Raw genomic sequence first — 13,781 nt, 5'->3', positions numbered from 1 at the left:
CAGAGAGAGGGGGCACAAGTTTGTGAGCTGTGACTTAGAGGGAGCTAGGAGCGAAGAGAGCTACTGGGATCAGGGAGGGAAGAAGAAAAAGAATGCTGGGGTCATCCATGGAGGGGGAAAGTGGTGGTGGTGATTGAGATAGTGTGGATTAGCAGGGAGGGGGTGGAACAGAGAAAGTTGATGGGATAAGGGTGAAGGGGGGGTAGATTCAGGGGTAATCTAAGGAAATATTTGTGTACAGAGTCAGTAATGGATGCATGGAACAGTCTCCCCATGGAAGTGTTGGAGACAAGGACAATATCTGAATTCAAGAAAGCATGGGATAATTACAGAGGATCTCCAAGGGAGTGGTAGGGAACTAGGCATTGTAGAGCTAAGCAGGCCAGACAAGATAGGTCATCATGTTTTTATGTTTCTCCGATATGCATTATTCCTTCCCTCCCCTCTCCCTTGCTAGTCAACAGCAATCTCAGGGTGACCACAACCCAAGCTCAGACCTGGAAACTCTGTAGATAGGGAGCAGCTTTCAAACTGTGCGCAGAAGGGTAAGCCTGGGGGGTCTTTTTCCAGCAATATCACGTACTTGGACCTGAATGCTTATCTAACGGCTTCTCCCGAGTGCCACCGGTTTCCGAGATGTCATCCGGACAGTCTGAGGCACAGTTACTATGGGCCCTGGGTTGGAACCCTTTCTTTGATGGGTAAAAGACCTTTTAATTCTGATAATTACATTTTGGACTGATCATAAATATTTCTCTTCTCTGCATGGGAGGTGCTGCTTAGAAATAACACAGATCAAATTTTCTAATGAGGCACAGAGACAGAAGCGGTTTTGTTTTTTTTTTTTTTAATTATCAAAAGATCCTGAACGGCAACATAATAATCCATCTTCTCATGTCATAGAAAGGATACATACAATTCATTTCATGAAAGAACAAATTCCACATGAAGCACAAGGGCTTGCAAATAAATAGATTTATGAGTGTGAAGAAGCCGTCAAGACACTGAATACCAGAATTTGCCACTATCCTGAATAAGTTATGAGCGATGATAGTGCTCCCTTGCATTCTCTATAGTGCTGTCCCGGGTATATGGTAACCCTGTTTATTTTAATAGCACTATATTAATTATATTACCTCCTCCCAGCTGTGACTCTGGTTCCACAGCTGTTTGCGCTATTACGGATGTTGCCTTGACCTTACGCAGCCATGCACGAGGGCTTAATTAGGCACATCTGCATCTGCTCTGCAGATGGCTCGTGCGCTTCCCTGTCTGATATTCCATTCATGGCCCACCTAGGACATCCTGGCAGAAAAGAGCTGGTGTTCAGGGGACAGGGGGGAACAGAGGAGGGGGTGAAACACCCCGCCTCCTTCATCTTGGTGTTCTGCCCCAATTACTGCTTCATAAGATCTATTGCTTTTTAATTTCAGTACATAAACTAACAAAAGAAAATCAAGGGAACTGTCCTGTCACTCAAAGCAGTGTTGGAGTGGACTGTCACTAGGAATAGTTCCAACGGGCTCGTAGAGGCTGCTCCATCGGGTCACCTCTGGCAGTGCGGCTGAACAGGCTGAGCGAAAAGATTCCTGGATCCCAGAGCGTCCCTGAACAAAGCAGAGGAAGCCTTCACGGTATGAAGGACCTTACCATCCACACAGGCCTTTCACCTTTCTCCTGCTGTCTAACATGCGTAGCTCTCCTCTCCAGAACCAATCCAGGTCCATTTGGATTCTGCTTCCTGGCAGTAAAGATTATAAGCCTTTGTGGGCTCCCTTACCCCCTTAGGCTCAGGAAATGTACCATGGTTACTGTAGCGAATGCTTCACATGCTACCAGATCAACAATCCTGCAGGCCCTGCCACAATCCACATAAGAGCTATTAAGAACCTGTTTGTGGGAAGGGGCCTGATTTAATAACCAGGATACTTAGAACTATTAAGACCTACCTCCAGAGCTAAAAATATAGTGGCTTTTACAGTACCCTGCTCCTGTACTCTCACGCTGCTGAAATGTTTTTAAAGTTTTAGCAGCTTTTGAAATGTCATACTGTACACGGTGGTCTACATTTTTTTTTTTGTCAGCCCTCAACTGCATCTCAGCTTACATATTCCACTCACTGCATAACTCAGTAATAAATACTATATGGACTCTTCAGTGAGCTTCCAAGGGATAGGGCTTGTCCACAAGTACAGTAGGTTTTATGACTCAAGAGGGTTCATCCTCTCCTGGAATGTGGTTTGCTCCATTCTCAGAGCACACAGAATGTTAAAAGTCCTATAGCACCTTCTTGTCTTGGTGGCTTAGAAGTTGAGACACGCCATAGGGGATGATGGCCACAGCAGCCAGTGGCACGGCCGCACTCTTGCAGAAGGACAGGGTGTAGAACAGAAGCTCGTCCTTGGTGGGAGGTTTGAAGGAGTCAAACAGGTGCAGGGCCAGCAGGGAGGAGAGGATGCAGCACAGGCGGAAGGTGAGCTGCCGCCCCTGCTTCCCCTTGCAGCTCTCCAGGTACAGCTGGGAGTTGAGAGCTAGCCCCAGTCCGAAGAAGATGCCCAGGTTCCTGAGCAGGCCAGCAAAGGGGGTGGTGTCGATGTGGATCCACTCGGGCCTGGCGCACCATCTCTTGGCTTTCTCCAGTGTCCAGAGCAGGTCCACGCCGAGAACCTTCAGCAGCAGGTAGAACCCCAGGGCGAAGCAGAAGAGGAAGAGGGTGGTGTAGATGTATCTTTTCAGACTCGCCTTGTAGATGAACTGAATGTGCTGAAACCCTTCAGCAACAGCCATGCCTACCAACAGAATAAGAAATACACCATCAGAAACTGGGAGTATCTTCCTGCCAATTGTAGACTCAAAGCAAAAAGCCATTAACACACTCGGCTACTGTTTCCTGGTACCCTCTATAACTGCCTTGATTTATGATATCATTTACCATTTCCAGCTTAGTGTATTACTGCAGTAGTAAGGGAATATACAAGCCTTTTATAAAGATATTTCTGTTATATGGGCAATTATTTTTTTATTGTAGTTTTAGGTTGTAATTTTTTTTATTGCGTTTGTTAGGCTATATATATTTTGCAATGTGTTATGTGGTTGTCCATGGTCCTATTGTATTGGTTCTTAATGTTATTGAATGTGTTGTATTTGTTGATTACATCTTCTTTAATTCAAAAGGGCATGGGATAAGCACAGAGATAACCTGTGTTAACCAGGTGCAGCATTTTTGCATGGGGGTAATCTGCAGAAAGCGGCAGTTACAAACCCTAAACACCTTTCTGGGCAGACTGGATGCACCATTTGGATCTTTGTCTGCCATCATTTACTATGTTACTGTGTTTATTATGTACCTCATTTGAAGCATTTCACTACGACCAAGCAGGTAAAAATCTAATAAATGAAATATACTAAAGATAAACTTGGCCCCTTTATGAAGTCTCTGCATTTTCTTGGGAAGGGTGATTAATTAACTCTCAGTTCATCTACATGGCCATTTTATTCTTGTTAAATTGAAGAAGTTCATATGAGATTCTTCATTTGCATGACACACTGAAAATGCCTTTTTTTGTACTGTTATTACTATGTTAGAAATAAAATAAAGGTTAAGTGCTCTAACTTTTTAGAATTCTTGCTATGATGGAGCAAAGTGGTTGATAATACTGACCTGAAATGACTCCTGTAATGACCTGATGAGGGAAATGCGCAGCTAGGAAGATCCTGGACAAGCAGACACATATCTGTACCCCCCAAAATCCCGACCAAAGCACTCCCCGCAGACACCTGCAACATGAAAAACTAGGTTTATTGGCTGTCACAAAGGGGTATCTAGAGAAAAGCTTCACAGAAGATGTAGATGCATTTGCTTTGCACAGATCTCAACCTTTCTCCCAGCAACCTCACTCAGGGTTTATTTGTCATTTTACATAAGCTTGGAAGCAAGAGTTGACATTTCTCTTTGGTGAATAAGGTTTTCTATAGGATGAAAGACCTTTTTATTGGGGCAACGAGAATTATCCAAAGATGTCACTCAATGCAAGCTTCCAGATCATAGGTCTCGTCTGAAGAATGGACCTAGGTGATCTTGAATGAGCATGCAGGTCTTTGTATAAATCTGAGGTTGGTCCAGTGAAAGGTATTAAGGCATGCAAAGAATCTGGCTTTCTCCAAGACCTACACAGCTACTAGCACAGACAATCCCAGTCCTTAAGTGCCCCAAACAGGTCTGCTTTTCAGGATATGAGATATGTCTGCATGCCGTGGAACTATATCTCAAGCATATTCATTGGGGATATCCTGAAAACCAGACCTATTTGTGGCACTTGAGAACCAGAGATGTCTACCCCTATACTAGCACTTTCAACATGGTAATGGGGTTAGGTTCTATAGAGCAATTTCTCCCCAACTCTTCCCCATTTTATTTCACAACATGATCTTGCTTTGACTTAGTTTTGCAGAAATGGAGAACTGGGCCTTTGTTTAGTTTTCCTCAGCACATAAAGTATATTAGGATGCTGAGAAGATTGCCAGAAAACAAAAAAACATACAAGGCCATTCTCTAGCGCCTTTCATGCCTGTGGCCATGGGGAGAAGACTAGGAGACGTCTGCTTCCCCTTCTTTTTAAACCAGAAGCCCACTTACGTTCTTCAGTACTGCTTCTCTACAAATAACTAACTACTCAAGTGACATCACCACCACCCTGCAGTCTCTCTTTGCTTACCAGCTTTTCAGCATGGGCTGATTCTTCTTGAGTATTATGGTGAGAAGTGCCGTCACCATCACGTAGTAGACTCCAGCTGCCCCCATAGCATGACCAGAGGGGCTTCCTGCAGAAGGCACAATTTAAAAAAAACAAAACAAAACAAACAATTGAATGAAGAAATCATAGCCATCATTTTTCTATTTATTTCTATTTTTAGCTCAGGCCTCTTCTTGGTAGCTCAAGGTGAGTTACATTCAGGTCCTGTAGGTATTTCCCTGTCCCCAGAGGGCTCACAACCTAAGGGGGTCATTCACCAAATTGCGTTAGGGCCTTATCATGGGTGTTAGGGCCCTAACACCTGCGATAATGCCATAACACATTGGATAAATAACACATCACAAGATATGTATGCAAATTTTAAAAATTTAGTCAAATGGGATAAATAACACATCACAAGATGTGGATGCAAATTTTAAAAATTTAGTCAAATGGGAGGAGTTACCACGTTATCGTGGTTTTAGTCAAATGGGAGGAGTTACCACGCTATCGTGGTTTTTAACGCTGGAAATAACTAGAGCTTTTTTCCTGGTGTTATGCCCGAAATGGAATTTGTGATATTTATGGCAAATCCCATTTTGGGCACGGAGAGGGGAGGGAGGGAGAGGGAGAGAGCCTCTAGGGAGGCACCCATATTAGGCAACTTTTTATACCACTGTAAAAGGGTCCATTCTGAACTCGGGTGAGGTTTTGGTGGTGGGCTAGGTTTTGGGGGGCAGTTTTACATGCGCAGTGATGAAAGGTACAGAAAGATGAGATTTGTACATTGTACTCTTGACCTAGCTTGACAGCAGCCAGATAGAGAGTGCATCAAGCTAGGGCGAGAGTACAATGTACAAATCTCATCTTTTTATACTTGTCATCACTCCAAATCACATAAAATCTTCACGGATGTCTATTGTGCTGTTTGTACCTCTGACTGGACATGTAAAACTGCCTCCCCAAAAACCTAGCCCATCATCAAAACCTCACGCCGAGTTACTAGTTGCCCCTCTTACAGTGGTATAAATAGTTTTCGTATGAGAGAGCCTTATAAAGAGGTTCTCTCTCTCTCTCTCACACCACTATGTGGTATCAGGAAAATTACTCTAACCATGCCCTCTTTTTTTTATCATGGGTACTTTTTTTTTGCAGTTTTATAGCAAAGTGATGAATCTAGGCCTAAGTTTCTACCTGAAGCAATGGAGGGTGATGACTTGCCCAGGGTCACATTGGTGGGATTTGAACTCTGGCTTCCCTGGCTCTCAGTTCTCTGCACTGAGAACATCCAACACCAGAGAGAAGCTGAGTTCATTTCTAAGTTTTCAAAATCAAAAGATCATGCCTAAAACTGGAGGCATTCTCATAGGCAGTTGCTACCCTAAGCAACTTGCTAGACAGACTGAATGGACCACTTTGATCTTTTTCTGCCCTCATTTAACATGTTACTATGTTTGGAAGTCAGTTTATTACGCTACAATCACTGGGTTTGTTTCTTTCTTAACCCAGCAGTTCTCTTCTGCTTCTCTGAGCCTCCAGCTCAGTCAGAACCAGGACCGGGATCTGGTGTCATAAGCTTTCATGTGCAACTACCCTGGGGATTTTCCCCCTGGTTCCTAACTGCTCTCTAATATTCCAAGTCTGGTCACTCCAGTGACAGTCCTTGGCCCAGAGGCCATGTATCAGGCCTCCTTCCAGGACTTTGTATTCATGGGCTGTGAACCTGGCCACTATGGATGAGCGTAACTTCCTTCCCTCGGGGGCTGTGTACACCACCGCCACAGCATCCCCAACCCTAGCTTATCTCGGGGAACAGAAGAATCGCCTCGGAGGATTGAACCAGGAACCTTCCACATGGCCGTGCACAGCACCGGTCCATCACCTCTTTTTTTTAATTTTTAAGGGAAAAAAAATAGATTGTAGATATCAAATCTTCTGTAATGTTTTGTGGAGACAAAACAACTTTGAAATTGAAGAACTACCAGACTTTTTTCTAGGGGTCCTTTACTGATATTTAATTTCCAAATAAATCCAGGAATGGGTTGCTGCAGTACCCAGCTGGCTCAATGGCACTGTACAGTATACAATGCCACGTTTTACCGAGATCTCACCTGGGCCAGTCTCACAAGTGACCGGGAACTGCTGTATAACAGGAGCAGATATGTTCCTGTAGTAATCTGTGTCATGGACCCACCAGTATGGCCTCTGGCCGAAGAGGATCCTAAAATGAAAAGAAATAACAAGTTTAGCTGTGTCTAAACAAACAAAACAAAACAAAAAAAAGTCGCTAAGCATGATATAATATAACTACAATTAAACAACAAATACACTCCAAAATCATGAAACATAATATAAATACAGTTGAAATAATAAATAATATTCATAAAATAAAATACATTCCACAAATTAACACATAAAAATAATCAGACTAAAACTACATTATAGTCAAGAAATAATATAAAAGCAGATTACCACCAAATTAACCAAATATGCTTTATACATTTAAATTAATCAAACCCTAAATACCTGTTTAAAAAAACCAACATATTTTAATGGCATTTTTAACCCAAGAAACATTTTGCAACATCCTGATTTGTACAAGTCAAGTATTTCATAGCACTGGCAGACAACATGAAAAAGCTCACAATTTTGTTACAATTAAACCGGTCAATCTCAAAGAAGGCACTGTAAAAAGAGCAGTTTGAGAGGATCTCATCTATCTAGTGGCTAATATGGCTTTCAAAATTGTCTTAGCTAAAGAGGACCCAACAAAGAAAGAGCTTTAAAATCCACAAGAAGGTTTTCTAAACTGAATACACCATATCACAGGAAATCAATGAAGACCAAACAAAACTGGAGTTACACATCCTCTGATCCCAGAACCAGCAACAAATCAAGCTGCACTATTCTGCAGTAACGGGATTATTTTTTCACAGACTTTACTGGTGGAAGCACTATTCACAAGCTATTACAAAACTCCAGCCGAAAAATGATCGATGACTGGACTATCTTTTTCTAAATCAGGCCAACTGAGATAAGGGCGGATCTTAGAGAAAAAATGCAATATGATTACCTGTAGTGAGAGAGGAGTTAAACACTACTACCACTACTACTTATCACTTCGATAGCACTACTTGACGTATACAGCGAGGTACAAAAATACATGAGTCAGTCTCTTCTCAGTAGAGCTTACCATCTAATGAAAAGGAACGCCCAAATTCTTAACACAATCACTGGGAGGGGGGGGGGGGGGGGAAGGTTGATATCAAATTCTCTGTGGACCCTTTCCCAACCTACAAAGCTTCAGACTTAGGGGGATTCAAACAGAAATGATTTTCAAGTAACCATCATCCCTGATTTATAGTATATTATCTTTCCTGCTGGAATTGAGGCATTATCGGCTGAATATCATCAGCGCAGCAATAAAACTGAGATCCTGTCAGGTAATGGATTCAGATACCAAGGAAAGAGTAACGGGAGACCTCTGACCCTTGAGGGACACCAGCTTCCAGTGTTGAACTAAATTCCCCTATCGTTGCAGGCAGACAATCAATTGTGATGTAAAATTGAAACCTGTTTCATGCCAAGTCACCTGTCCCAAAAGATGCCAAACGATGGTCCACAGTATCAAAAACAAGAAACGCTGTTGGACTAATCTCTTCATCGTAATGAATTAACAAGTCCAACAGCGAGATAAACACCATCTCCGTACCGTGGCCCACTCTAAATCCAGCCTGACATGAGTCCAAAATATCAACATCCTCAATTTAATCTATCAGCTGAAAACCTACAGCCCTTTCATCAACTCAGACAACCCAAGGAATATTTGACACAGGCTTAAGATTGGCTAAGTTTTCTGGATTCAGCCCAACTCTGTTGGGAATCGGGCGGATCACAGCCTTTTTATATGCCACTGGAAAAATGCCCTGTTTCAAAGAAGAATTTACAATCTGCAATTCACGAACAGAACAAGATTTTCACTGCATTTGGGTATAAGCCATGAAGGCACAGGATCCAAAGCACTTGTTGTGAAATTGGTTGCAGCCAAAACTTTCAGTAATTGTTCTGAAGAAAGAGAATTCAGTTCAAAAGAACTTGAAAAATGTCCAGGATCCGCAGGACAGGAAAAAGACAGCAAACTCACATTTCCGCTGATTTATTTCAGATCAAAGTAAAGCCACTTTCTTACAACAATTTTGCTGAGAGAAAAGTATCTCAGAACTTGATGAAGATGATCTTAAAAGAGAATTTGCATCTGCTATTTGGTGTACGTAATTTTGCCAAGAGAATATATGGGCATACTTTAAAAAAAAAAAAATCAAAAAGAATATGCACAATCCCCAAACCCGTCCGAATGCCACCCTCTGGAATGCATTTCCCCTATGTACATAAAAGTACGCACATACACATGGTGCATGTGTAATTTTACGTACTTTTCAGTTGTGCAGTTTCTAAAGGGTCATTTCTACAGTAAAGCACTATTTCACCTGCAGACAACCCTCTGAAAATGACCCTTGTCATGGGCTCCTATGGGCTCTCATCTGAAACCTCGTCAGAAGAGGACTTGGGGGATGAGCAGGCAATAACTTTGTCTCTTCATGGAATGCTTTGCATGCAGAGAACTTCTTGGATGGAGAATGAGGATTATGGTAACTCTCTTGGCCAAATAAGAGTTGATCTGAGTTATTCATCTTTATTTCCCGTGACCTCCTCCTGACTATGTGCTTGTTTGAATGGTCCTGTAGAAGGCAGACACATTGTGGAATTCCTGGGATGTTTGGAAAGCTGTTCAAAGTACAATCAGATTTAAGTCTACTGGCAGTAGAGATGCCAAATGGTATCTTAAGGTGGACTTAGACTCCGAATATATTATACATGATTATTTATATTATGGAGGAAACATGAATGCAAGAAAAGAAAATTTAAAAAAATGAAATTGTCAACAATGAACTTCCTGTTAAGTTGCATGCAAGAATTCCATTCATCCAATCTCAAAACAGAATGAGTCCTGCAGAAGTCAAAATATCAATTTTGTTTTAACTATTTTTTTCTTCCGAAGATATTTATAATTTATATATTTTTGGAACTGGAGAACCTGGAAAGTAGATTGAAGCAGTTTAGATACATGTGACATGTTTTAATACGAAAGGAGAAGCATCCATTACTTGTGTATAGCCAGTTGATGTGGAAAACTGGATTAATTTATATAGTTTTTTAACCTGTTGGAATTTGCAGATGATCTTTGCAAGATGTTGGGCATCATCTCATTTTAGTTTGAATTTTAATTACAGATACATGGCTAGCAAAAAATCAGGGAGAGCGTGAGGTGCCACTCCTCATCCTAACCCCATTCTAACATCAGGCTGGCAAAAGAAAATCAGGACTATTACATTAGCAGCCAAAGGGCAAACTCAGGGATCAAGATATTTGGAAACAGTGTAAGTTATACATTTTCTTAAATAGAATGTGATAAATATGAAAAACACAAAAAACTGCATTAGGACAAAAATAGCAAAGAGGATCTACAAATTAGCTAATACAAAAATAAACTACCCCAACTTCCATGGAACCAACTTAGCCACAAAACACCATTATCAAAATTTGAGGCCATTTACTTAACTAATTAAAAGAAAAAAACAGCATACATTTAGGCTTGTGTCAAGCATCCATCAGAGCATAAAAGCACTTAAAATCTTTTTATGCTCATGCATACAGCAGCACCATAGCAAATTTCTTCTGTGTGGAATGAGGTGCTCCAGAGGCTAAATGATCTCTCTTAGAGGCATGCTCAACTGAGATGATCAGCATCAATGTGGCACACAACACAATATCAACTGGATTTTAAAAAAACTAAACTAAACTAAACTAATGCTTTGGACTGCCACTCACCACTTAAAGACCAGGTTCAGCCAGTCCCCAATCACTGCCACCCAGATGAGCTTGATGCCCACTGCCTCGCAGAGGTGGAACCAGATGGGGAAGAAGACGAAGAAGGTGTTCCTGAGATCCGCCGCGAAGGAGACGAACATGAACCAGTCTTGGCTGCTGCTATAGTGGGTCTGTAGGTGCCGCACTATCTGGACTCCCAAATCATGGAGCCCGTCCATCCCTGTGAAATATCGGCTGAGAGTGAGAAGCTGATTGCTAGTTCAGTCTCTCTCGCTCTCCTCTCTGTGCTGGAATTGCACTGCCTCTCCTGCTTCATTTTATACTCTTTGGTCTTGTTGTTTGCCACTTGTTAACGCAACCCCCACCAATGATCTTTGGACCCAAGAAAACACCACTTTCGTCAAAACCCCATCATGCCAAAGGTACATCGTTAACAGAGGTGACACAAACAAGTTCAAAACTTGCATTAAAAAAAAATATTGCTGGTCTATCGAGTACTGACTCTTGCAATCATTAACTCTTTGTAGCCTGATCTTCACTCTATTCCCAGTACTTGCATAAGAGGCTTAGTAAGAATCAGTCACAGCTTTTTACGCAAAGGGTAATTTTATAACAGCTCACTTCAAGCTGAAGTCCATATGTAGAAAGCACATGTGGATTTCAGTCTGAATTTTCATAGCAGGCTTACATGCATAAGTCCGCTTTAAAAAATTAGCAGGAACATGCAACCCCTGTGCGGCATACAGGTTTACTAATGCTAGGGAACAGGTGTAAATGCCAACATGTACATTAACGGGCATACTTTAGAAAATCAAAAGTATATGTGTAAACGATTTCCCTACTCGACTTTGCCCCAGATCGCCTATTTGTACTTCACGTAAAATCACTTTTCCATGTACTTTTTATGCATATAGTCCCCAAGGCAATTTTCAAAGGCTAATTTACGAGCATAAAATTGGATTTTAAAAATCAGGTCCTTAATGTACTACATTCTGCATTCCTATATCCAATTAGTATTAAATTCGTTATTTTTAAGTTTTTCCATCCAGGGCTGGCGCTTCCATTAGGCAAACTAGGCGGTTGCCTAAAGCTCCAAAATTTTGGAGATGGCAAAATCTGGCCAGTGCAAGGCCCAGAGGGGGCTGTGCCAGAGCCAAATCTGTCAAAGAAGGGGAGCTACGTGCTGGAGCCATTGCTGTGCTGGAGCTGCCGCCAATAGGCAAGTTTGGGGAAGGGGTGCATGACTGAAGGTTTGCCTAGGGCACCCGTTTCCATCTAATGGGTCACTGCCATTTGCAGTCTCTCACAAGTGACATTTTATTGGGGGGGAAGAGGGGAAATGTGGGACATGCCCTATTCTCCCAATGACATACTCTGAAATGAAGAATTTGTCTGGAGGGATAGCACACGAAAATAGTGACAATTAATTCAAGCATGACCCAAACATTTCAGGAAACGTAGAACTTTTCATAAAGTTTTGGAGGTCTTACAGAGCTGAAGGAAAAGAAGTCTGAATGCCCACAGCACATGTACGACAAATGAACAGTGCAAGTGTCCCCTGTATTACATTTGACCATTTCCGTGCTGAGTCAGTCCTTGGCCTGTCTGCTGAGAACGCAACTCTTGAAATCAAAGCAAATGCATTCAGGCAGACTTTACCTTCTTGCTGAACTCTGTTATGCTTAGGCTTCTTTCTTGCTTATTAATTAAACATCTGTTCTTATCTTGTTATAGGCAGATGTTGTTAAGCTAATACCTGTAACAAAGATATCAGCACAAATGTGTACTAAAAAGGCTCCATCAGAGTGGAGATAACGGCAAATTATGCACTATTGTGCAAGTTTTAATACATATTGGGCAGCTGCCAAGCAGGAATAGAGCTGAGTACTGTTCAGTTCTTGTTTTTCATTAAATGTTCATTGATGTAAGCAGTTCAGAGCACCTTTCCACTTGTATTTGCTTCTTTAGACAATTTTCTTATCATGTAATTATGCTGGCCAATGGCTAGCGATATACACCCGTAACAAGCATAGACTCAGCCTAAAGACAGAGTAGAGATGGCACGGACAGAAACATAGCAAGGCTCCGAATGCTCAGACATAACTTCAGATTAGCCATTCGGAAGAACTTTCTAACTGTGAAGGCAGACAAGCCCTGGAATGCAGTGAAGCCTTCGTCATCGGAAGTTTGTAAGAGCAGATGAGATGCACACTGATCTGAGGTGGTCTAGGTTCAGTGGATTTTTTCCTGGAGGCAGTGGGGACAAACACTAGCTGACTTCTTGAAGTCCTGGCCAGCCCTGGTTTTATGATACTCTGGATTTTTTTCAAAAGGTTTTTTTGTTTTAATTGGAAGCACAAACTTCCAATTAAATTTGTCAACCAACAGCAAGCAATACTGATCGTTGACGAAATGTCATTCACCATTGTTAATGCTCACGTTTGGAAAACAGAGCGACCTTTAATTCAATTTAAAATCATTCCAGTTACAAATAGTCTGGCAGTTTACTTGAATGTTTAGAGCAATCAAATTCCATTAAACCTCTTTTTTTTAAATTACAGATCATTACAGGCAAAGAAGTATACAAAGCCACAAATGGTCTATATCTGAAATATAGGGAATGCAGTCTTCCATTGCCTTTTACACTGAATGTGACATCAGGAACTGCTGATGCTCTCATGCTTTTAACACAATGGCAGCTACAGAGAAAAAGTCATTAGCTAAACCAAGTACATGGTGACTACTGTAGACTCTAGTTAGGTTTGGTTGGAAGGCTTCTGTTTCCTTCAGAATACCCATATTATGGCAATGGCTGGTCTGTGGTGAGCAAGAAAGAGGAAAAATATAAATCCAGTTTTTCCCAATCCTCATCAACATGTTTATAGGAAACTTGTACATTATTAGCACCTGACCCCCTTTTGTTCCCTGTGGTTTGGAAAGGGAAATTGCAGAAATATGAGATGAGTTCATAGGTCACAAGTTTTGATTCCTGTCTCCTGCACAAAAAGTCAGGATGGAGAGATGGTTTCCACTCACCACCTATTGCTCTCTACATACCTGCTCTAGATAAACCTTAAAGGGCCTGTTACATGTAAAATTAGTCACATACACAAAAAAGCAGTCTCAAAAATGATCTATGACCCATGAGGCATGGCCCAT

The 13,781-nt window shown here is 41.6% G+C and overlaps 1 protein-coding gene across 1 annotated transcript; it reads right to left on the bottom strand.

Annotated features, from left to right (window-relative positions):
* Window positions 1–835: 835 nt before the first annotated feature.
* Window positions 836–10,920, bottom strand: LOC115074152 (glucose-6-phosphatase-like). Its single transcript, XM_029573363.1, has 5 exons — window positions 10,623–10,920; window positions 6,845–6,954; window positions 4,716–4,821; window positions 3,662–3,777; window positions 836–2,789 (listed from the first exon to the last, which is right to left on the bottom strand). Exons 1-5 carry the CDS (start codon window positions 10,838–10,840, stop codon window positions 2,278–2,280), a joined length of 1,062 nt encoding a protein of 353 aa, XP_029429223.1. The 5' UTR covers window positions 10,841–10,920; the 3' UTR covers window positions 836–2,277.
* Between the last annotated feature and the right edge of the window lie 2,861 nt (window positions 10,921–13,781).

Source organism: Rhinatrema bivittatum, chromosome 12 (assembly GCF_901001135.1).
Source record: "Rhinatrema bivittatum chromosome 12, aRhiBiv1.1, whole genome shotgun sequence".
In the NCBI taxonomy this organism is placed as follows: domain Eukaryota; kingdom Metazoa; phylum Chordata; class Amphibia; order Gymnophiona; family Rhinatrematidae; genus Rhinatrema; species Rhinatrema bivittatum.
This window is presented reverse-complemented; position numbering and strand designations above follow the sequence as displayed.

What these genes read in the sequence shown, in the direction of transcription:
- LOC115074152 (XM_029573363.1), bottom strand. Translation starts at nt 10,840, where the DNA reads ATGGACGGGCTCCATGATTTGGGAGTCCAGATAGTGCGGCACCTACAG. An exon ending in CACTTGTGAGACTGGCCCAG is followed by an intron (nt 4,822 to 6,844) that starts GTGAGATCTCGG and finishes TGCCTTCTGCAG; the next exon opens with GAAGCCCCTCTGGTCATGCT. An exon ending in CAGCCCATGCTGAAAAGCTG is followed by an intron (nt 3,778 to 4,715) that starts GTAAGCAAAGAG and finishes TTCATGTTGCAG; the next exon opens with GTGTCTGCGGGGAGTGCTTT.